The 26,175-nt window shown below is 37.8% G+C and overlaps 1 protein-coding gene across 1 annotated transcript; it reads right to left on the reverse strand.

The window, feature by feature from the left end:
* LOC102532484 (glycine N-acyltransferase-like) lies at positions 1-25,577 on the reverse strand. The gene is made up of 6 exons (XM_006214910.4): positions 25,464-25,577; positions 23,157-23,252; positions 21,156-21,263; positions 11,239-11,365; positions 8,774-8,945; positions 1-1,629 (listed from the first exon to the last, which is right to left on the reverse strand). The coding sequence occupies exons 2-6, from the start codon at positions 23,232-23,234 to the stop codon at positions 1,227-1,229; spliced, it is 888 nt and encodes a 295-aa protein (XP_006214972.1). The 5' UTR covers positions 23,235-23,252; positions 25,464-25,577; the 3' UTR covers positions 1-1,226.
* Between the last annotated feature and the right edge of the window lie 598 nt (positions 25,578-26,175).

The following is a 26,175-nucleotide window of genomic DNA, read 5'->3' on the forward strand; positions in this document are numbered from 1 at the left end:
AACCAACCAAGGAATCTCTTTATTACATGGGGACTGGTGGCAGGGGATTAAGGAAACTCAGCTTTTAGAAATGCTAACTAAAGAATGTTGCTAGCCGTCTGGTTCTACGAGGATCGGGTCATTAACCACTGCAGTCGCTGACCTTCAACACACCTTCAACACACCCTGAAAGGAATTCGGTGGGGAGCTGAGGAATGAGAAACTCATGCTCTGGGAAAACTGGCAGATTAGGGCTTCAGATGGTTAGACATTTGCAGGAGAAAATTTTATGAACTCCAATTCTTGCGTGCTTAGAAAAGCCCTAAAATCATTCATGGAGATCTCTGCTCCTCGTGGTTAGCAGGAATGTACTGCACACACCCTTTCTCTAAAATCACGTATATGCTGACCTCCCATCTGACCTCTTTGGAGGAGTTCCTCCGAGAGGCTGTCTCCCAGGCTAGCCCTCAGTAAGCCCCCAAATGAATCTGAAATTCACAGCCCTCACCTGGTGCATTTTTATTTTATTACTAACAGAAACAACGTTAGTACCTCTTTCCTGGGGTAGGAGTTGCAAAATAAGATATTAACACCAGTCGGTCTTTTTCTTCTAATTCTCTCTGAGATTGTCTGTCTGTCTGTCTGTCTGTCTGTCTGTCTATCTATCTATCTATCTATCTATCTATCTATCTATCTATCTATCTATCTATATCTAGTGTGTGCATGTGTATAATATAGCTCATGTGATTATAATACAAAGTTTAAGAAGTGACCTGGGAAGGGAGGATCTTTTAAAGACCTACTCAGAAGACAACTCACTCTCCAATCAATTTTTCAAAAAGCTATAAAAAGCCAGAGGGAAAAATGGTAGAACGCACAAAATATTACACCCCTTCTGACAAACTGGAAAGGGTCAGTGGGCTAGGGGTTCCAGGAAGAACAATGTAGAAGAGCATGCAGCTAATTATAAAGCACGACAAGGGGCATGGAGCACCTGGAGGTGTGGGAGCTACACCAGCCAGACAGCAGGAGTGCCTGGTCTGTTTCAAACTGAGGAAGCTAAGGGGATGGGGAGGTATCCGAGAACACAGACTGAGGTTGTCCTGTTTACCACCCATCACTAATTCCTCAGACCTTGGACCACTTCATTATCACTGATTCCAGTTTATTTTTTCTCTCCATCCACTCATCTGCTCCTCCAACCACATGCCCCGTCCAGCCCACACTGTCTTGGGTTCGGGGCTGCTTCACAGAGGCACGAAGTTCCACTGGTTCCAGTCACAAGGCACACGGATAGCCTGTAGGTTGAAGCACACTTTTTGCACGATGTAATTGGCTCTATCTACATGGGAATACAGGGGGAAGCCAAGTTTGTCCAGACCCTGCAGATGGGCACAGCCGACATAGGTGATGAGGCCCTGGCCCCGGTACTCAGGCAAGGTGCCCGCCATCCTCATCTCTCCTGTCTGGTCCATCAGGACCCAGGACACAGGGGTCCCCTGGGGCTCCAGCAGGCAGAAGCTGGGGAAGGTCCGGATACAGCGCTCGATGAATCGCTGGCTCCTCTCATTGCCACCAAAAGACCAGAATTTATTCACCCAGACAGCGTGGGTAGGATCCAGGGATGAGGGTTTCAGCATCTTTTGATGGCTGTTGGGAACAAAAGGAAAGAATAGCCTGTAGCATCACACATATTATGGCGTATTTTATTTGTTCCCCTCCACCGCCCCCCACCAAACTGTCCTCAGAGGTGAGCAGGAGCGTGTTTAAGGGTATGTGCTCTGTATTTAGGCTGCCTGGGTTCCTAATCTGGCTCCTTGTGTGATTACTGATTTCTCACCTGATTACTTCATTTCTCACCTCCTCTGTTTCCTCATCTGATAAATAAGGATGGTAATCACACCTTCCTTGTAGAATCATTGTGAGACTTAAATGAGCCAATGGATGTAGGTGCTTAGAACCAGTACCTAAGTACTTCACAGATACTAGCTACAATTGTTTCATTTGGCCTGGACTACAGTCTTCCAACCTAGATAAGACAAATATTCTTAACCTCATTTTATATAGAAGAAAAAAGTTGCAGAGTAAATAAATGCGTCCCCAAAAGCACACTCTAGCAAGCATTGAAGTCGGAGCTTAGAATGTTGATGTCCAAAGGCCCATGGCTACCATTCAGAGCAAGTTGCTGAAGTCTAGAAAGGGGCAGTCACGTGGTGTGCAGGCGACCCCTGAGCTGCAGAACACTGAAGTCTGAAGGCTCCTACAGGCTGCAGAGGGGCCTCGGGAGGTGTCTTGGGAGGAGCCCGCAACATGGGACTGGAGCGAGACTCAGGCGCCATTTATGCCCTTAACCATCTGCGTGAACAAGCTATTTCATCCCCTGAGCCTGTTTTCTGTCCAGAAAGTGGAGGTAATATCTCCCACCTTGTCTTCCTCATGGGGTGGATAAGAGAGTCCAATGATATTATAGATGTCGAGGTGTTTGTCAGGTGTAATGTGTGGTGTAATTTTTTTCCTGTAAATATACTTTTATTGAAGTGTAGTCAGTTTATAATGTTGTGTCAATTTCTGGTGTACAGCATAATGCCTCAGTCATACACATACATACATATATTCGTTTTCATATTCTTTTTCACCATAAGTTACTACAAGATATTGAATATAGTTCCCTGTGTTATATGGTATGAACTTGTTGTTTATTTATTTTATATGTGTTAGTTAGTATCTCCAAATCTCCAACTCCCAATTTATCCCTTCCCATCCCCTTCTCTCCCTGGTAACTAAGTTTGTTTTCTGTCTGTGAGTCTGTTTCTGTTTTGTAAATAAGTTTGTTTGTCCTTTTTTTTTTTAAGATTTCACATATAAGTGATATCACATGGTATTTTTCTTTCTTTTTCTGGCTTACTTCATGTAGAATGACAGTCTCTAGATCCATCCATGTTGCTGCAAATGGCATTATTTTATTATTTTTAATGGCTGAGTAGTATTCCATTGTATAATTATATCACAACTTCTTTATCCAGCCATCTGTTGATGGACATTTATGTTGTTTCCATATCTTGACTATTGTAAACAGTGCTGCTATGAAAATTGTTGTGCATATGTCTCTTTGAATTAAGGTTCCCTTTGGATATATGTCCAGGAGTGGGATTGCTGGATCGTATGATAAGTCTATTTTTAGTTTTTTGAGGAACCTCCATACTGTTTTCCATAACGGCTGCACCAAACTACACTCTCACCAACAATATAGGAGGGTTCTCTTTTCTCCACACCCTCTTCATTATTCATTCTTCGTGGACTTTTTAATGACGGCCATTCTGACTGGTGTGAGGTGATACCTCATTGTAGTTTTGATTTGTATTTCTCTGATAATTAGTGATATTGAGCAATTTCTCATGTGCTTATTGGCCATTTGTATGTCTTCATTGGAAAATTGCTTATTTAGGTCTTCTGCCCATTTTTGGATTGGGTTGCTTGTTTTTTTATCATGAAGTTGTATGAGCTGTTTATATATTCTGGAAATTAAGCCCTTGTCAGTCTCATCTTATGGAAATATTTTCTCCCATTCCGTAGGTTGTCATTTTGTTTTGCTTATGGTTTCCTTTGCTGTGCAAAAGCTTATAAGTTTAATTAGGTCCCATTTGTTTATTTTTGCTTTTATTCCTATTGCTTGGGTAGACTGCCCTAGGAGAACATTGCTGAGATTTATGTTGGATAATGTATTCCCTGTGTTTTCTTCTAAGAGGTTTATACTGTCTTATCTTATGTTTAAGTCTTCAAGCCACTTTGAGTTTATTTTTGTGTATGGTGTGAGGGAGTATTCTAACTTCATTGATTTACATGCAGCTGTCCAGTTTTCCCAATATCATTTGCTGAAGAGACCGTCTTTACTCCATTGTATGTTCTTGCCTCCTTTGTCAAAGATTAATTGATCAAAAGTTTCTGGGTTTATTTCTGGGCTCTCTATTCTGTTCCATTGATCCATATGTCTGTTTTGATTACTGCAGCTCTGTAGTATATCTGAAGTCTGGGAGGGTGATTCCACCAGATTCATTCTTTTTCTTCAGTATTGCTTTTGCAATTCTGGGTTTTTTTGTGATTCCATATACATTTTAGGATTATTTGTTCTAGTTCTGTGAAAAATGTCCTGGGTAATTTAATAGGCATCACATTAAATCTGTAGATTGCTTTGGGTAGTATGGCCATTTTAACAATATTTATTCTTCCAATCCAAGAACAGAACATGGGATATCTTTCCATTTCTTTAGGTCATATTTAATTTTCTTAGTCAGTGTTTTACAGTTCTCAGCATATACATTTTTCACTTCCGTGGTCAGATTTTTTTCCTAAGTATTTTATTTTTTTGGATGCAATTTGAAAAGGGATTGTTTCTTTCCTTTCCTTTTCTGATATTTCATTGTTAGTGTAAGAAATGCCACTGATTTCTGTATGATAATCTTGTATCCTGCTACCTTGCCGGGTTCTTTTATCAGCTCTAGTAGTTTTTGTGTGGAGCCTTTAGGGTTTTCTATACACAGTATCATGTCATCTGCATATAATCACAATTTTACCTCTTCTCTTCCAATTTAGATCTCTTTTACTTCTTTTTCTTGTCTAATTGCCATGGCTAGGACTTCCAATATTATGTTGAATAGAAGTGTTGGAAGTGGGCATCCTTGTCTTGTTCCAGATTTTAGGGGAAAAGCTTTCAGCTTCTCACCATTGAGTACTATGCTGGCTGTAGGTTTGTCGTAAATAGCTTTTATTATGTTGAGATATGTTCCCTCTATATCCACTTTGGTTAGAGTTTGTATCATAAATTGGTGTTGAATTTTATCAAATGCTTTTTCTGCATCTATTGAGGTGATCTTGTGATTTTTGTCCTTTTGTTGATGTGGTGTATCATGTTGATTGATTTGCATATGTTGAACCATCCTTGTGTCCCTGGGATGAATCTAACTTGATTATAGTGTAGAATCTTTTTTATATGTTGTTGGATTCCGTTTTCTAATATTTTGTTGAGGATTTTTGCATCTATGTTCATCAAAGATATTATCCTAAAGTTTTCTTTTTGGTAGTGTCTTTGCCTGGCTTTGGTATCAGGGTGATGGTGGCTTCATAGAATGAGTTTGGGAGTATTCCCTCCTCTTCAATCTTTTGGAAGAGTTTGAGAAGGATCAGTATGAACTCTTCTTTGTCTGTTTGATAGAATTCCCGAGTGACGTTATCTGGTCCTGGACTTCTGTTTGCAGGGAGTTTTTTTTATTGCTGATTCTATTTCATTTCTAGTGATTGGTCTTTTCAAATGATCTATTTCTTCTGGATTCAGTTTTGGTGGACTTCATATTTCTAGAAACGTTTTCCATTTCTTCTAAGTTGTCCAATCTATTGCCATACAGTTGTTCATAGTATTCTCTTATGATTTTTTGTACTTCTGTGGTGTTGGTTGTAATTTCTCTATCTTCATTTCTTATTTTGTTTATTTGTGTCCTCTCTCTTTTCTTCTTGGTGAGCTTCGCAAGGTTTGTCAATTTTGTTTACTCGTTCATAAAACCAGCTCTTGGTTTGATTGATTTTTTCTATTTTTTAAATTTCTATTTATTTATTTCCTCCCTGATCTTTATTTCTTTCCTTCTGCTGATTTTAGGTTTTGTTTGTGCTTCTTTTTCTAATTCTTTTGGTGGCTTAGGTTGTTTATTTGTGATTTTGTTTTTCTTTGAGAAAGGCCTGTATCACTATGAACGCCCCTCTTAGGTCTGCTTTTGCTGCATCCCATAGATTTTGTGTGTTTTTGTTTTCATTGCCATTTGTCTCAAAGTGTTTTTTTTTTCACTTCTTCTTTGATTTCTTCATTGATCCATTGGTTTTAAGTAGCATGTTGTTTAGTCTCTATGCTATTGTTTTCTTCTCATTTGTTTTTCTGTTTTTGATTTCTAGTTTCATGCCATTGTGGTCAGAGAAGATGCTTGAAACAATTTCTATCCTCTTAAATTTATTTTGTGCCTGAGTATGTAGTTTATCTTAGAGAATGTTCCATGAGCACCTGAAAAGAATGTACATTCTGTTTTGGGGGATGTAATGTCCTAAAAGCATCAACCAAGTCAACTGTTCTATTGTGTAATTTAGTATCTCCAGTGCCTTATTGATTTTCTGTCTGGAAGATCTGTCCAATGATGTTAGTGGGGTGTTAAAGTCTCCTACTATTATTGTATTTCCATCAATTTCTCCCTTTATGTCTGTTAGTATTTGTTTTATATATTTAAGTGCTCCTATATTGGATGCGTATTTGTTAACGAGTGTAATATCTTCATCTTGTATTGCTCCTTTGATCATTATATAGTGTCCTTCTTTATCTTTCTTTATGGCCTTTGTTTTAAAGTGTATTTTGTCTGATATGAGTATTGCAGCTCCCACTTTCTTGTCATTTCCATTTGCATGAAATATCTTTTTCCATCCTCTTACTTTGAATCTATGTGTGTCCTTCACTCTAAAGTGAGTCCCTTGTAGGCAGCATATTGTAGGCTTTTGTTTTATTACCCAATCTGGCACTCTATGTCTTTTGATTGGAGCATTTAGTCTATTGACTTTTATTGTAATTATTGACAGATGTGTGTTTATTGCCATTTTGAACTTAGATTTCCAGTTGATTTGGTATTTCTTCTTTGTTCCTTTCTTTTCCTTTTTGTTATTCTTTCTGTGGTTTGACACATATGTATTAGCTTGGTTTCTTTTTGGTTTTTGTGACTCTATTGTATGCTTTTGATTTGTAGTTATCCTGTTTTTCAAGTATGTTAGCCCATTACTATATTGTTTGCTTTAGACTAGTAATCATGTAGGCTCAAACAAATCTTAAAAAGAACGAAGAAAAAAAGAGAGAGAGAAAAAGAAGATAGAGAAAGATATCTATATTTTCTTGCTCTCTTCTGCCATCCTTTATGATTTTGATGTCCCTTTGTAACATCTTCATGTTTATTCTTTTGCAACTCATTATGGTTATCATATTTCCAATTATGATTTTCTTATTTCTGTAGCTTCCGGCTTCTTTTCTATTTAGAGTAGATCTTTCTATATTTCTTTTAGGATAGGTTTAATATTGTTGAATTCTTTTAGTTTTTGCTTATCTGTGAAATTCCTCATCTCTCCTTCTACTCCAAAGGACAGACTTGCTGGATAGAGTATTCTAGATTGCAGCTATTTCTTATTCAGGACTTTGAATATATCTTGTCACTCCCTCTGGCCAGCAGTGTTTATGTAGAGAAATCAGCTGAAAGTTTTATGGAGATTCCTCAAAAAACTAAAAATAAACTTACCATATGATCCAGCAATCCCACTCCTGGGCACATATCCAGAGAAAACTGTAATTCAGAAAGACATGCACCCCAATGTTCATAGCAGCACTATTTACAGTGGTCAAGACATGGAAGCAACCTAAATGCCCATCAATAGATGACTGGATAAAGAAGATGTGATGCATATATACAATGGAATACTACTCAACCATTGTAAAAGAATGAAATAATGCCATTTGCAGCAACATAGATGGACCTAGAGATTATCATACTAGGTACAGTAAGTCAGTGAACGACAAATATCACATGATATCACTTATATGTGAAATCTAAAAAAAAGAAAAAAAATTTATTTACAGGCCAGAAACAGACTCATGCACATAGAAAACAAACTATGGTAATCAAAGGGGAAAGGAGGGGAGAGGGCTAAATTAGGAGTTTGGGATTAACAGATACACACTACTATGTATAAAATAGATAAACAGCAAGGACCTACTGTGTAGCACAGGGAACTATATTCAATTTCTTTTAATAAGCTGTAGTGGAAAAGAATCTGAAAAAAAAAGTATGTATCTGTATAACTGAGTCACTTTGCTGTACACCTGAAACTACCATAACAAATCAACTACACTTCAATAAAAAATAAAATTAAGAGAATAAAAATAAAATAAAATCAAGGTAACTTAAAAAAAATTAAAAAAAATACCCTTCAGCAACAACAACAATAACAAAATGAGCCTGAGCTTGCAGTGAGTGATAGCAGGAGGAAGACCAGTGCTGTTGGGAGGAGTAAACAAGAGACAAGATGAGGTCTAGAAAGTAGATGAGTGTTGGCTCTTCCAGGGCCATGAAGGAGTTCAGAATTATTTCCAAGTGAGATGAGAAGTACTGGAGTCTTTTAAGCAGGGAAGGAATATGATCTAATGTACATTTTTGAAAAGAAGATGACTCTGCTTTGCAGAAAATAGATTGCAAGGAGGCCAGAGCAAAAGCTAGAAGAGAAGATGGGAACTCTAGCAGGTTAGATGGTGCATCCACTCAAGAGGCATGTCCCCCTGGAATCTTAAAACATTTCAAATCTTATTTAGAAAAAGAGTCCTTGCAGATACAACTACATCAAGGATCTCAACATGAAATCATGCTGGATTATCTAGTGGGTCTTTAATCCAATGACGACAAACATCTTTATAATAAGACATACAGACAGAGAAGGCCATGTGACGGCAATGTCAGCGATCAGAGTGATGAAGCCCCAAGCTGCTGAATGCCTAAAGCCACCAGAAGCTGGAAGAGGCAAGGGAAAATTCTCTCCTAGAATGTTTGATGGGAACACGGACCTGCCAACCCTTTGACTTGAGACTTTTAGCCTCCTCACTAAGTTTCTGTTGTTTTAAGCCACCCCAGTTGGTTGTGATTTTTTCCATGGCTGCCCTACAAAATTAACACATGGGCTACTTCAGTGGTGACAGACATGAGCAGTGTAGAACAGCTTCTATCAAACTTACATGGGCTTGTATTTGTCACCATTGGAGGATAAACTCTTTCCATCCACCACAGAAGAAGCCAATTTCTTTGTTGTCTCAGAGACTACATGGAGAATGCATTGTGTTAGCTTCACCTTGCCGAGTTGAACAGCTGCAAGATTTTCTATCACGTAATCCAGGCTGGACTGTGTACCTGGATGGGGGAAATGAGAAATCAGATGAGATGTCACTGTTCATTTAAATGTTAGGAAAAAGCTGTTCAGTGGCTAGAAAGTGGTGTGTTTAGAATTATCCAAACTCATGTTCAATCATGAGAAAAATGGGATAATGGCAAATCACTCCCACATTTTAAAAATTTAAAATTTGGATAACACTATAATTCCTGAGCATATCACAATGCAGCTATGATCATCAAAGGAGATGAACTATAAACATACCATCAAAGAGATGAAGTGTAAACATAATAACCAAAATTTATTGAACAGAAGCAAACTAAATGTCCATTGACAGATGATTGGATAAAGACATGGTACACATGCTCAGTGGAATGTTATTCAGCCACAGAAAAGAATGAAATAATATCATTTGCAGCAACATGGACGGATCTGGAAATTATCGTATTAGGTGAAGCAAGTCAGGCAAAGAAAGGTAAATATATGGTATCACTTATATGTGGAATCTAAAAAAATGATACAAATGAACTTATTTACAAACTGGAAATAGACACAGGAAACAAACTATGCTTACCAAAGGGGAAAGGAGTTGTGGGGAAGAGATAAATTAGGCATTTGGGATTAACACATACACACTACTATATTTAAAATAGGTAAACCATAAGGTCCTACTGTATAGTACAGGGAACTATATTCAATACCTTGTAACAATCTACAATGGGAAAGGATCTGAAAAAGAATATGTATATGTATAACTGAATCACTTTGCCATACACCTGAAACTAACACAACATTGTAAATAAACTATACTTCAATAAAAATAAATTAAAATAATTTATCAGACAATTCTATGCACTCAGTGCAGGAGATTGTTGTTGCAATGGTGCCAGCTTTTTCCTCTTCACTCTTTAGATTTTTCTGTCCTGAACTGACTCTGGGATTGACCATGAAGCTTGCTTTGGCCAATGGAGCAATAGCAAATGTGAATCAACAAGAAGCTTGAAAACTTACTAATCAGTAAGACGCTTGCCTTCTCTTTCTGCTCTAGAGAACCCTAGGACTTCTTTACATTATCCAGTCCACGTACATCTGCACAGACAGTAGCCAGCACAGACAAAGCTAGCATCAGCAGACACACTCGGAATTGCGGCCAACCTAGCGCAGCCGGCTCATACACAACCCCCAGTATCTAGGAGAGGCCAGCAGAGGAATCACCTAGCTGAATCTAGTCCACATTGCTGACCCACAAAGTTGTGAACTAATAAATGATTGCTGTTTTAAGTCAGTATTTTGGAATGGTTTGAAAACCTAATTGATAAAATTAGGCGTAGTGCTAAGCATATCACATTCAAGATCTCATTCAATCTTTAAATAGCTCTATGTTTTGGATACTATTATAAGCCTCATTTTTATACATAAGGAAACTGATCCACAGAGAGGTTACTACTTGCCTTAGATCACACAACTACTAAGAGGCCCAACAAGGTCACGATTTTAGGTCATCTGACTCCAGAGAGCACATTCTTAACTACTAAATTCCTCCTTTGTAAGTACAACATAATGATAAAACAGAGATGAGACAGAAGGGAAGCCCTGTTCCCATATTCAAGCTCCTTAATAGATCCTAGGCTAAATCATGAATCCTTAGCTATTAAGAAATCATATTTCCCATGTAAACCCCATGCACTGCAGTCTTCAAGTTCTAATTCATTGTTATTGGAGGAGGCCAGCAGAACGCTGTGGCTGCCAGTTGACATGTGAGTTGGACTTGGGCAGTTGGAAGCTCTCCATCCTCTCTCCTGTTCTTGGAATGTGCGTTCCACTTGCCTTTCCAGTTCTCAGAAGCTGCTGCAAGGACACAGCCTTGAGATAGAAATGCAGTGTTGAGACCATCTGGACTGGGTACATGACTGAACCCCATTAAGGTCACTATATACATTTTTAAGATTTTGGTAGGCAGGTGCAGTGGTCTACTCGCCTTGCAGCCCCCCAAGACAAGCCTGGAAGTAGGTTCCCTTGCTTATGAAGCCTACCACCAATCTGGAGTGATCTGCCTCTTTCTTGGGTCTCTTCCTGCTGTACATGTGTACAGGGGCTGGTTTCAGATTTCACCTGGAAAGCTCCAAAGGAGGTTTGTGAACTACACACTGTGGAAGTGGTGGCAGCTGAGAGAAAGAATGGACAGCAGGCTGAGGGTCTGAGACTTGGAGTAAAGACATAGAGGATATGGGGATGTTACTCAAAATGAAAAGCAACCCTACAGATGTAGACATAGGAGATCCCAGTAGCCAGCACAGACCCAGGTCCCCTTACTTTGAATCTGCAAATGTTGCTTCCAGTTGATGACTTCTGGTGAGCCAAGGAATTCCTGACATTTCTTGGGGTCCTTGGCGTAGACTTGGTAAGTATTGGTGTAGTGATCAAGGTCGTCTTTCATCTCCTGTTTCGGTTGGGAAATCAGACAAGATGCTTGTGTTTAGTAATTGCCATACTAGTTATCAGTGTTCTATTATATTATGATATTTTTAAACACTAGCATTTTTGTTGTATTGATTTTATTTAAGGATTATTTACATTATGAGATCAAGTCAGACTCCCTTATTCAAGTAATAATGAAAAATGTCCCAAACAAAACCATTCCTAACTCAGCTATTACTTTTAAATTTTCAAACCAAACAAAAATAATCCACTTAAAATTATTTTTCTGTGTCTCCATGAAACTCAGTAAGAAGCTTGAAAAAAAGTGACTCTTCACTGAGTCTTGCCTTCTCTTTCTGCACTTGAGAACCCCGTGACTTGTATATGCGTCCAATCTACTTCCATCAGCATGGTCAAAAGCCAGCAAAAACCAAGTTGGCATCCACAGTCAGACTTGGGATTGTCACTAATCTAGTCCTACCGGCTCATGCAAAATGACAATTGAGAAGCAAAATCTTTGGCCAAAAGAATAAATCTTGCTCTTGTGCAAAGATTTGTAGAATATGTCTGTATTAAAACTGATGCAGGTAACAGGTGAGATGATTCTTCTATAAACTACGAAACTTAGAAAAAATGATGAAATAGGTTTGCTTCCTTTAAAAAAATCATACCATTGTTAAACAAACAACAGTTCCATCAGACAAGTAAACATACTCATTTAAATATATCTATCAAAATAATTAAACCTTACATAAGGTTATTTGAGGATGAAGGAACAGATAGGAAAAAAATTACTTCAGCCAGTGCAGAATCAGAAAGCTTTTTTCCCCCTATAATATCTGGAAAACATGAAAGAAATATAAACTTTCTATTCAGTAAGGATACTCCTGATCAAATTTTATTCTTAAGAGTGATGTCACCAAAATGTCAGTGTAGGAGACCCTGGGCTCTGTCCTGCCGCAGAGATCCACAATTAGATGGCTACCCATGAGCAAAAACAGCTCTGGGAGAGCTTGAGAGCCCACTCAAGGAACTTCAGTGACACAGCAGAACAAAAAACCTGAGACTAACTGCAAGAAAAAAGAAGAAAGGCAACTTCATTTTATCTGCATCATCCCATCCACCCAGCCTGCATTGCTCAGTGCCAAAAGGTAACTCCCCAGCTAGAAAGAGTTCCCCCTCACCAAGAAAGGAAGAGCAGGGTGACCAACCAGTTTCCTCAGGCTTTGGGGACACCACACAAAGATCCCATCTCTGTTTCATACCACTCAGACTGACAAAACTGAGATGTATAGAGATGGCTAGGAACAAAGAGGAAAAACAGGGGCTACCAGTAGCAGCCATGTAGTGGGAGTGATTCATGGTTCACCTTGGCCTGCCCTGCAGAAAAACCTAGCTTTTGCCCCTGAAGAAACCAGCAGTCAGTACAGCCATCATGGACCCCCTGCAGATTTCACCAACTTTTGCTCTGCAGGTGTTTACATTCTCTGATGCCAGTCACCCCAGCCCCTCCTCACTTCCTTCCCCACAGGCTTGTGCTAGAGCCAGGGAACTGCACCAGCAGTCAGCGGCCAGCTGTCAGCTCTGCAGCTTCATGCGTGCCAGACACCAGCTTGGACCCATGCAGCTGACACCTACCACTTAACGCACGATTTGGACTAGCCCCTCCAGCTGAGTACTTGCATGCCGCTGGCCTAACAACTGTCACTGGCCTCCACTGCCATTTGCACTCCATGCACACACAGAAGGTCACATCAATAGCCAGGGCCCCCATGGCTGTTTGTAGGCCTGACTCAGGCCCCATCTTCTGTCACTGGCCTGCACCACTGCAATAACCTGCAGCTGGCCCCTCCAGCTGTCCACTTGAATGCCCACAGCCCAACCCCCATTACCAGTCTCTACTGCTGTGCACTTGTGGCAAGACTCAGGATGCATGTAGTGCATTCCAACAGCCTGCTGCTCCCACAGTTGTCCTGGCCCTTGCTGCCTGCCCTGGTCCCACCACTATGTGTATGTTTGCATATAGCCCCTACCACCATACAGGCGCCTGAAGCTGATCCCCACAGCTGTGCATGTGCACACAACTGGCTTCAGCCACTACCACTGCCCTGGCCCATAGCCACTGGACTTGGAGATGCCACTGAGGACCCCAACAGTGTTACAGCCACTGTGGGCTCCCTGCAATGCTCACTAAGCATCATCAATGATGTGGCCTGAGTAGAAGAGGCATTGCACACCCCCCCAAATTGGTGCCTCCACATGCCCCTGCACCTGACACCTGCATCACTAAACTTGGGGTCACAGCACATTCCAGAGTGCCCCTACCCACAGGTAAAATTTTTCCTTACCAAAGTTGGTCCATAACATATGGAAGAGGTGCAGACACCCACACAAGGCTACAAGGATCATGCAGAACCAGGGATGCATGAGATCACCAAAAAACACAGTAAACCACCAGCAACTAGCCCTAAAGAAATGGATTTCCAGGAATTTCTTAACAAAGAATTCAAAGTAATTTTTAAAAGATGCTGAGGGACCTATAAAAGAATACAGACAAACAACTGAACAATATCAGGACAACAATACCAGAACAAAATGAGAAGTTTGGAGATGGAAAACATAAAAAAGAGCCAAGCAAAAATTTTGGACGTAAAGAATACAGTGACTTCACTGAAGAATTCAACAGAGAACTTCAAAAGTAAACCAAGCCAAACATAAGAAAGAATGTGAGCTCAAAGTCAGACCAATTGAAATTATCTAATCAACAGAAAAAAATGAGTAAGAATAAAAAACTGTGATGAGAGCCTACAAGGTTTATGGAGTACTATCAAAATAACTAATTTGTAAACTATTAAAGTTCCAGAAGTGTAAGAGAGGGAAGAGGGGCAAAAAGTTTATTTAAAGGCATAGTGGTTGAGAATTCCCCAAATTTGGGGAGAAATTGGATATCTAAGTTTATGAAGCTTATAGGTTTCCGAGCAAAATTGACTTAAAGAGAACCTCTTTTAGGCACATTGTAATAAAACCATGAAAAATCAAAGGCAAAGAGAGAATCTTAAAAGCATCCAGAGAAAACAAGCTTGTAACTTACAAGGAATCCCCAAAAGGCTATCAACAGATTTCTCAGAGACCTTGCAAGCCAGGAGAAAATGGGGCTATATATTCAAAGTGCTGAAAGAAACATACTGCGGACCAAAAATACTTTACCCTGCAAAGTTGTTCTTCAGAAATGATGGCAAGATAAAGAATTTCACTAACAACAACAACAAAAACTGAAGGAGTTCGTCAGCAACAGACCTGCCTTATAAGACATTCTGAAATTCTGAAAGGGATTCTTTAAGCTGAAATGGAAAGATCACAATTGGAAACATAAAACCATATGAAAACATATAGCTCACTGGTAAAAGTAAGCAAATAGATTCAGAATACTCTAATACTGTAATATGGTGGTAGGTTAACCAGTTAACACCAGTATAAAGATTAAAGGACAAAAGGATTAAAATATCTATAGCTACAATAATTTGTCAGTGCATACCCAATATAAAATATAAATTGTGACATCAAAAACATGAAACAGAGACAGCAAAAGGATAGAGGTTTTGTATGTAATTGAACTTTAATTGTTATCAGAGTGAAATAGACTTCTACCATAATATGTTTTATAGAAGACTCATGGTACCACAAAGCAAAAACCTACAGTAGATTGACAAAAGATAAAAGAAGGGAGTCAACTAATGCTTACCACTGCAGGAAACCATCAATTTACAAAGGAAGGCTGTGAAAGGAAGAAAGGAACAACAGAATAACAAAACAGTAGAAAACAATAAGGAGGCATTAATAAGTTCTTTTCTATCAATAAGTACTTTAAATATTAATGGATTAACTTCTCCAATAAAAATATATAGAGTGGCTAACTGTATAACAAAATAAGATTGACTGTTGCCTACAAGAGACTCACTTCAGCTTTAAGGAAACATATAGGCTCAAAGTGAAAGGATGAAAAAGGTATACCTTGCAAATGGAAATCAAAAGCGAGCAAGAAGATCTGTACTGATATCAGACAAAATAGAGTTTAAGCCAGGAATGGTACACAACAAGGGGAAAAGAAGGCCATTATATACTGATAAAGGGGTCAATTCATCAACAAGATGTAACAATTATAAAAAAATGCAGTGAACAATAGAGTACCTAAATATATTAAGTAAACACAAACAGATCTGAAGGGATAAATAGAAAGTAACCAAATAATAGTCGGAGAGTTCAATATCCCACTTTTGAAGGTGGATATTTTATCCAGACAGAAAATCAACAACAAAGCATTCAACCTGAGTCATTCTTTAGACCAAATAGACCTAACAGACATATACTGAACAAAAGAATGTCCATCCTTGCCACTTTTTTCCAATGTAATATTGGAAGCCCTAGCTAGAGTAAGCAGGCAAAAAAAAGAGTTGAAAGGCATTCAAATCAGAAAGGAAGACATGAAATTGTCTTTGCAGGTAATGATCTTATATGTGGAAGATCCAAAGGATCCCACCAAACACTGAGAGCTAATCAGTGAACTTGGTAAGAAGACAAAATCAATTTACAGAAATCAGTGGTGTTTGTATGCACTAACTGTAAAGAAATTATATAACTAACTGAAAAAGAAATTTTAATAATCCTATTCACAGTAGCATCAAAACAATAAAATACTTAGGAATCAATTTAACTAAGGTAGTGAGAGATATGTACACTGGAAACTACAGGACTGCTGAAAGAACTAAAGAAGAGACAAACAAATGGAAAGCTATACCATTGAATTCATGGTTCATGGATTGGTTTATGGTTCATGGATTGAAAGAATTAATATTGTTAAAATATTCATACTACCTGAATCTGTAGATTTAATCAAAATTCCAAAAGCTTTTTTTTTGCAGAAATAGAAAAAAAATCCTAAAATTTATAGAGAACCACAAAAGACTTTGAATAGATAAAGCAATCCTGATAAACAAAAACAAATCTGGAGGCTTCATACTTTCTGATTTCAAACTATGCTACAAAGCTATAGTAATCAAAGCAATATAGTACTGGCATAAAAATAGACACATAGACCAATGAAACAGAATTGAGATTATAAATAAACTCTTGCATATACAATCAACTAATATTTGACAAGGGAGCCAAGAACATGCAATGGAGAAAAGATAGTATTTTCAATAAATGACATTGGGAAACTGGATAACCACACGCAGAAGAATAAAACTGGATCTCAATCTTACACCACTCATAAAATTAACACAAAGTGGACTAAAGACTTAAACATAAGTACTGAAACTATAAAAACCTACAAGAAAATTTAGGGATAAAATTCCTTGACATTGGCAGTGATATTTTGGATATGACACCAAAAGTACAAAGTAAGCAAAAAACAATGATTGGGATTACATCAAACTAAAGAGCTTTTGCACAGCAAAAGAAACAATCAACAAAATTAAGAGGTACCTATCAAATGGGAGAAATTATTTTCAAATTGTATATTAGATAAAGGGTTAATATCCAAAACACAATTTAAAAGCCCAAATAATTCCATTTAAAATGGACAGAGGAATTGAATAGACAGTTTCTAAAAGAAGACATACAAATGGCCAACAGATACATGAAAAAGTGCTTATCATCACTAATAATCAAGGAAATGCAAAACAAAACCACTCATGTCAGAATGGTTATCATCAAAAAGACAAGAGACAGCAAGTAATGGTGGAGCTGTGGAGAAAAGGAAACCCTGTGCACTGCTGGTAAATTGGTAAAGCCACTATGGAAACAGTATGGAAGTTCCTCAAAAAATTAAAAATAGAATTGCCGCATGAATCAGGAATTCCATTCTGGGTATATATCAAAAGGAAATAAAAACAAGATCTTGAAGAGATGTCTACACTTCAACATAATTCACAATAGCCAAGATATGGAAACAATGAATGAATGGATAAAGAAAATATGGTACATCTATACAATGGAATATCAGCCAGCTATGAGAAAGAAGTAAATCCTGCTGTTTATGACAACACGGATAGACCTTGCAGGAATTATGCTATGTGAAATAAGTCAAACAGAGGAAGATAAATACTGTATGATCTCTTTTATATGGGGAATCTAAAAAAGCTGAATCATAGAAACAGAGTTGAATAGTGGTTACCAGAAGCTGGGGTGGTGGGGGGCAGGTGAAATGGGGAAATATTGGTCAGAGAATATAAACTTCTAGTTATAGGATGAATAAGTTCTGGGGATCTAATGTACAGCATGGAGATTATAGTTAATAATATTGTATTATATGCAGTTGACCCTTGAACAACATGGAGGGTAGGAGCACCAACTCTCCCCTCAGTCAAAAAATCCATGTACAACTTTATAGTCAGCCTTCTGTGACTTCAGTACCACATCCGTGGATTCCACCAGCCTCAGGTGGTATGGTACTATAGCACATAATTATGGAGAAAAATCCGCATATTTGTGGACCTGTGCGGTTCAAACCCATGTTGCTCAGGGGTCAACTGTATTTGAAGGTTGCTAAGAGAGTAGATCTTAAATGATTTTCCCACATATGAAAAAAAAATGGTAATCATGTGACATGATGGAGGTGTTAAAGTTACAGGGAAAATCATTTTACAATCTATGTGTACCAAATCTACATGTTGTACATTTTATATTTACACAATCTTCTATGTCAATTACTGCTCATAAACCTGGACAAAACTTATTTTTGAAACTACTTTTGAGAGTAACTCAAATAATATTATTTCTCATTCAGGTTTCTAACAATAATTAAAAGTACTCATTTTCAAATTATTAATTTGATTAATTGAATAATATTTTTACCACTTTCACTTATATGTAAGTTATATTAAAATGGCAATATATTTAATATTTTATACCAAAAATTTGGATTTTTACTTGATATTTCAAAATATAATTACACGTTTTAATTTTGAAATTTTTAACTACTTAATTTCACTAATTAAAAAGTTTACAGAAACTATTAGAAATAATGGAAGAATTCAGCAATGTAGCAGGTTACAAGATTAACGTTCAAAAATCAGTTGCATTTCTTTACACTAATGATGAATCAACAGAAAAAGAAAGTAAAGAAACAATCCCCTTTAAAATAGCACCCAAAGTAATAAAACACCTAAAAATAAATATAACCAAGGAAGTGAAAGAATGATACACAGAAAACTATAAACCATTGATGAAGGAAATTAAAGAAGACTTAAGAAAAAAGAAAGATATCCCATGCTCTTGGATTGGAAGAATCAATATTGTTAAAATGGTCACACTGCCCAAGGCAATCCACAGATTTAATGCAATCCTTATCAAATTACCCAGGACATATTTCACAGAACTAGAACAAATCATAATAAAATTTATATGGAACCATCAAAGACCTAGAATTGCCAAAGCATTACTGAAGAGAAAGAAAGAGGCTGGAGGAATAACTCTCCCAGACTTCAGATAATACTATAGAGCTACAGTCATCAAGACAGCATGGTATTGGTAGAAAAACAGTCATATAGACCAATGGAACAGAATAGGGAGCCCAGAAATGAACCTACAAACTTTTGGTCAACTCATCTTAGACAAAGAAGGCAAGAATATACAATGGAATAAAGACAGTCTCTTCAGCAAATGGTGTTGGGAAAACTGGAGAGCAGCATGTAAATCAATGAAGCTAGAACACTTCCTTAAACCATACACAAAAATAAACTCAAAATGGATCAAAGACTTAAACATAAGACAAGATACAATAAAACTCCTAGAAGAAAATATAGGCAAAACATTATCTGACATACATCTCAGAAATGTTCCCCTAGAACAGTCCACCCAAGCAGTAGAAATAAAAGCAAGAATAAACAAATGGAACCTAATGAAACTTACAAGCTTCTGCACATCAAAGGAAACCATAAGTAAAACAAAATGACAACCTACGGAATGGGAGAAACTTTTTGTAAATGAAACCGACAAAGGCTTGATCTCCAGAATATATAAGCAGCTCATATGACTTAATAAGAAAAAAACAAACAACCCAATCCAAAAATGGGCAGAAGACCTAAACAAGCAATTCTCCAAGGAAGAAATGCAAATGATCAATAGGCACATGAAAAAATGTTCAGTATCACTAATTATCAGAGAAATGCAAATCAAAACTACAATGAGATATCACCTCACACCAGTCATAATGGCCATCATTCAAAAGTCCACAAATGAAAAATGCTGGAGAAGCTGTGGAGAAAAAGGAACCCTCCTACACTGCTGGTGGGAATGCAATTTGGTGCAGCCACTGTGGAAAACAGTATGGAGATTCCTCAAAAGACTAGGAATAGACTTACCATAATGACCCAGGAATCCCACTCCTGGGCATATATCCAGAAGGAATCCTACTTCAAAATGACACCTGCACCCCAATGTTCATAGCAGCACTACTGACAATAGCCAATACAATGAAACAGCCTAAATGTCCATCAACAGATGACTGGATAAAGAAGAAGTGGTATATTTACACAACGGAATACTATTCATCCATAAAAACCGACAACATAATGCCATTTGCAGCAACATGGATGCTCCTGGAGAATGTCATTCTAAGTGAAGTAAACCAGAAAGAGAAAGAAAAATACCATATGAGATCACTCATATGTGGAATCTAAAAAAATAAATACAAAACAGAAACAGACTCATAGACATAGATACAAACCTGTGGTTGCCAGGGGGACAGGGGGTGGGAAGGGACTGGGATTTCAAAATGTAGCATAGATAAACAAGATTGTACTGTGTAGCACAGGGAACTATATACAGGATCTTGTGGAGGCTCACAGCAAAGGAGAATGTGACAATGAATGTATGTATGTTCATGTATAACTGAAAAATTGTGCTCTACACTGGAATTTGACACAACATTGTAAAATGACTTTAACTCAATAAAAAATGTTTAAAAACTAAATAAAAGATTACAGAATATGTAATCAATAATTCCAACCATGTCATTTTGCTCCTTAATTTTCCTTAATCCATTCTATTTCAGACCTTATGCTTTGCAATTGTTATTTTCTCTACTTTGAATGCAATCCTGCCCAGCCACCATGTACAATGTTTATTTTCAATATCCAATTTTGGTGAAATTTCTACTAAGAAGCATTTCTGATCCTCTCCCTGCAATTCTATCACACACAGTTTTTTTCCTGCTTTATTTTATTTGCTTTATTGATGACAGTAGGTTATAATACAGAGCAGCATGTCAATGTGAAGACAATATCACAATGAGAAGTTTTGAATCAGCATGAATGACTTGATGTGGTTACAAAATTGGTGTTTTTAAAAGGTAGGAAATATTTTTTCCCTTAGTTTAAGAGTTTAAAATGGAACTAGGGTCTGATTGATTATAATGTAGGAATCTAGCCTGGGAAATGCTCCTGTAATATCTCTAACAAAAGATCATGCTCTTGTCTATGCCATAAACATAATCTTAAATTAGCATAACATTACACTGATTGCCTCTATTCCCCAAAACTGGATGCAAGAAATAACAAAGTGTGGTTGGTCTTAAGCATCAGCAGGATGCTCTTTGTGCTCTGATTGTGCACATTTCACACCATGCTGTAATTTATCTGTGGATTTTCCTATAGTCTCCACCAGGCTTTGGACTTTTGAGGCCAAGGACTTGCTAACCATCACCTTGATTCATTTCTATAGACTTAGGGTCTACCACATTGACAAGTGCATGGTAAGCACATAGTAAACATGAACATAGATGAATATTCATTCTTCATTTGGCCCCTTACCTGTTCCTGAGGGCGGATAACCACTGTATTAAAATCAGGCCACTTGTCCACGAGGGCCTTTAGCCTGAACGGGTTTCCCTGGTTCATATGGAAGACGGTCCCATAAACCTGCAGTGTCCCAAGAAGGTGAGAAGGTTGGCTTATTAGGAAGAGATGGAAAAAGGCATTATTTGATCAAGACAAAGTTTATTTCTATGAAATAATGGAATTGTTTGATTGGAAGTCACCTAATGAAAATTTCTGCAGACCATTTTTTTAAGTTCTACTTTTTTGCCCCCAAAAATATAGCTTTAAAAGATATTCATATAGAAAATATTCAGACCGACCAAATTTATGAATAAAATTATGAAATCCCTCATTGTATAATATAATAAGATCCTTAATAGATTTCCTTCTATTCATGTAACACAGAACAAATTTCACAAAAATGAAAAATACCGGATACGCTCCACCCTAAGTGTTTTCAACTTTTCAATGTGAAAAATGACACTTCAAAGAATATCTTTTTGCAGAAATCTTTGCAAGTGTACCCAATATTTGCTCAGGGAAGGTCTTTAGAAGGGAGATTGCTGTGTCTAAAGTTATCTTCAAGTTTAAGGCTTTTTAACAGATGTTTTCAAATTATCTTCCAGTAAAGGTAAATGATTTCTCACCAATGAATGGAGGCTATAGTAATTAAACATCAGTGACAGTTATCTCTTTGGTCCTTTTATAGTAAACAAAAATAAACAGATCGTCTACCTGTAGAAGAATGCTTACCTTTCTCTCACCCAGAGTGGAAGGATGGTTTACAAATGGTTAAGGTTGAGGAAGGTGAATATATTCAGCTCACCTCAAAAACATGCCAAGTCTTTAAAGTATTAGCCTCAAATTAGAGAAACAGATGTATTCATGATTCACTCCATTGTAAATTTATGGTCTGATCTATAATAACAGCGGTAATATTTGCATAGCTTCTCTGTGTGCAAGGCACTGTTCCACCTGTTCAACATAACTTCCTCTCATCCTGACAATAACTCCAAGAGGCTGAAGTGCTCATTACTCCCACTTCGTATGAGAAAACTAAGGCATATAAAAGTTAAGTGATGCAGCATGGATATACAGCTTGTTGGTGGGAAAGGCAGTCACAGATCGAGGCAGGCTGTTTGCTGAGTCTGCTCTTTTAACCACAGAACCAGTGAGATGTCACTATCATCAACCTAACTCCCATGGTAGGGTTAGGGTGCATGTTCTGGACAAAAATGAATAATAGAAATTGAAATATGTAATTTTTGTTGATCAAGGTCCAGGGAATTGTGCCAAGTGCATAAGCATAATGGTTAGTCCTTGGCTTTGAGTATTAACTTGCCTAGAGTAAAATCCTGGCAACTTACTGTGCGAACTTGGTAAAGAACAGAGACCTGTGACTGTGCAATACCACAGCCAGGATATTGACACTGACACTCTCAAGATGCAGAACATCTTCATCACCCCAAGGATCCCTCCTGTTGCTCTTTTATAGTCATATCCATTACCTTCCCACTTCCCACCTCCTCCTTAACTTGTGGTTACTATCAATCTGTTCTCCATTTCTGTAATTTTGTTACTTCAAGAATTTTATATAAATGGAATCATATGGCATGTAACCTTTTGAGATTTTTTTTTCATGCAGCATAATTTTTTGGAGATTCTTCCAAGTTGTTGAAGGTATTAATAGTTCACTCTTTTTTTAATCACTCAGTAGTATTTCATTGTATGAATGTACTGCAGTTTATTTAACCATTCACCTACTGAGGGACATCTGGGTTGTTTCCAGTTTTTGACTATTCTAGATAAGGTTATTATAAACATTTGTGGATATAGTTTCATGCGAACATAAGCTTGCATTTCTCTGGGACAAATGCTCAGGATTGAAATTGCTGGTTGTGTGCTGGTTGCATTGTTAGTTTTTAAAGGAACTTTTCCACCTCTGTTATCAGGAAGATGCAAACCTCTGGTACCCTAAGAATGTCTCATGCTCACCTTTAAGGACTCTGGGAGGCTCTTCCTCAGGGATTTTTCTAGCATCTGCAGCTTCTGTGGACCCTGCAAGTAGAGCATCTTGGCAGGTACCTTAGCCTAGAGAGAGGAACAAGAAACAATCAGGAATGAGGAGTTGCTGAACCAATAGGACCTAGAGCCACACATCTGTCCCTGAACCTTAGAAGGTAACAGGTGAGATTCATTTGCCTTAAATAGTTGCTCTTGTCTTTCTCTACTGCCTAGAACTTCTAGGAAAATATTGTATAGAAGGAACTAAGTGAGCATCCTTGCTTTGTTTTTGATATTAGGGAAAAACATTTGTTTTCTCACTTAAGCATGACAATAGGAAATATTACTTTATTTTTGCACCTGTCTTTATGAATGATATTGATTTATATTCTTCTTTTCTGCTAAGTTCTAATCTGTTTTGGTTTAGTAATATTTATGGTCATAAAATATTAACTGGAAAAGTGTTTCCTCCTCTATTTTCTTAAGAAATTTGTTCATTATTGGCATTATTTCTTCCTCAAATATTTGTTGATTTCAACAATGAAGCCATCTGGGACTAGTAAATATTTTTACTTGCAATTAAATTTCTCTGTGGAAATGTTTCAAGTAACAATTCAATATTTTTAGTAAATACATAATTTTTCAGATTTTTTTTTGGTAACTTCTGGTTATTTAGGTCTTTAGAAAGATTTGTCCATTTCAGCTAAGCTGTCAAATGTATTGCACAAAGTTGTGACATATTCTTATCCTCTTAATGTCTGTGGGATCTATAGTAGTGTCCCCTTCTTCATTCCTAGTACACGTTCTTGAGTTTTATTTTTTGATCAGTTAAGAGCAGGGTTCCTTAAATTCAGCACTATTTATATTTCAGCCCAGATAATTCTTTGTTGCAGGAGGCAGTTCTGTGCATTGTAGAACATACAGTAACAACCCTGGCCTCCACCCACTAGCCATCAGGAGTAACACCCCCACTCTGGGTTATGAAAAACATAAGTGTCTCCAGCCTGTTGCTCCAGCTCCTTCAGTGTCTCGGGACTGTGGGAATCTAACACTCCTGGAGGCAAGTGTGACCTTTCATCCAGCAGCTTCTTTTAAGAGGCAAAATGAGTTTGAGGCCGAATTTCTAGGGTTGTAACATTATTATAACAGTGCAAAGCACACAGTGTGAGACAGCTCTACATGTAGACATGCTCACGTGCACACACTGAGAAATAACAACAGCAACAGCAAACAGAATAAGGCCCATTTAACAGGGGAGGATGGGACCCGATGACGCTGTGGAACTGTGCACTCAGTGCGAGCCTTTAGCCGTGGTAAAGGGCAAAGTCCACAAAGTAGGCACTTCAGACCTAGCCTTCCCCTTACTGGAAATGTTTCCAAAATGTTGAACAAAACAAGTTCTAAGAAACAGTTTTTATAAAACAACATTAACAAATAGGAAGAAACAAGACACAGTCTTGATGTCTGGCCCTAGGATAAGGTTACATAAACTGCGATCTCTTAGTGTGATGCCACTTTGGGAGCCATGAACACAACAACTATGACACACAAAAGGCAGAATATTAAAATCAAAGGAGAAGGTGTAGAATGTAAGTCCTTGATTAGAATATGTGAATCTTTTCATAAAACGTGGTCAATATGCAACATAGAATTATAAGGATGTAGAAAGATTAATTTAGAAGGGAAAACAAAACATTAAAAACCCTTTTATGGCCATAGAGTTATTGATAAAATCTTAGCTCACTTTCTTTTTCATGTGATTTGAATTAACAGTCAATCTGGCCTGCATTCTAGTCTCTATTTCTCCGCATATTTTCTCTCAGTGTTTGAACAGAGTACTTCACTTTCCTGATTAAACTTTATCTAAGGAACTCACTACCTCGGTTACAATGTCTCCCAAAGGAGCAAATACAATAATGTCTGCATAGTATTTTAGTACAACAGGGGGCTGGATAAATGGTACTCAGATCAGCATACCTCTTTGCAAACGTTATTACCTCCCTACGCACCCACCAGCTTCCCAAATCCCTCCGTATCATTTATCTGCTCAGAATGGAAACCTGGCTAAGTCCTTCCCAGAATTTTTTCCCCCCGTGCAGCTGCTGTATACACAGTACATGCGATGGATCATTTCTAATCGAATAGACTCCCTTTCCTTTGACATAAGTGTCCATAAATAAGCTGAGCCCTTCCTATCTAAAACCAACAAGAGCATTTGATTTTCCCCACCTTGTTGTGGGGGAAAAAGGAGGCGAGTGTCACAAAGCAGTGATTGTCTCCAGCGAGATGTGTCCTCACCTGCAAAGCTGTCTCCACGGAGTAAGATTCCCAAGAACAAATGAGAAGGAGCAGACTTTTCAGAATATGAAATTGCCTTTATCCTGTCATGTACAGCCAGGGACTGCAAAGGGTGTTTTAGTAACTTCTACAGAAATAGCTAAGTTGAAGCTGTTATTGTAGACTTTGCCTCTTTGAAAACAGAGGGGAGAAGCTTTGGTTGGCTGGTGTGGAGTCCGGCGGCACACAGTCCCTCCCTCTGGGTCACATGTTCTGCTACTTCTGCACGTTTGGGAGTCTGGTTGAGCACAGTGTTTGGCTTCTGATCCTACCACTTACCAGTCGTGTGTCTTTGGCCAAGTTATCAGATCTCTCTGTGCCTCTGTTCTGCCTCTATAGATGAGGTGACTAATATTGCCTGCTATTACTAGGTTTTTGTTTTTTTAAGTTAAATGGGCTGACATTTGTGACATGCTTAGGTGAGTGCCTGACAAATATAAAATGTACATTAATGTTTCTTAAATGAAACAAAGCAAAACAAAATCACCCCAACGTAAGGTAAGCTGCATATGGAAATGTGTCTCTCAAAATACTGAGTGAAATACCTTTTCCCCGTGGTTAAAGATCCAGCCCCTTTTGATCTGATCATTCTAATGGGACACAATGAAGAGAAGAATGTCCAAAAGAGATGACATGTTGTCATGGTACACAGTCCTACACGGTCTAGAAAACT

This window comes from Vicugna pacos, chromosome 10 (assembly GCF_048564905.1).
Source record: "Vicugna pacos chromosome 10, VicPac4, whole genome shotgun sequence".
Classification (NCBI taxonomy): domain Eukaryota; kingdom Metazoa; phylum Chordata; class Mammalia; order Artiodactyla; family Camelidae; genus Vicugna; species Vicugna pacos.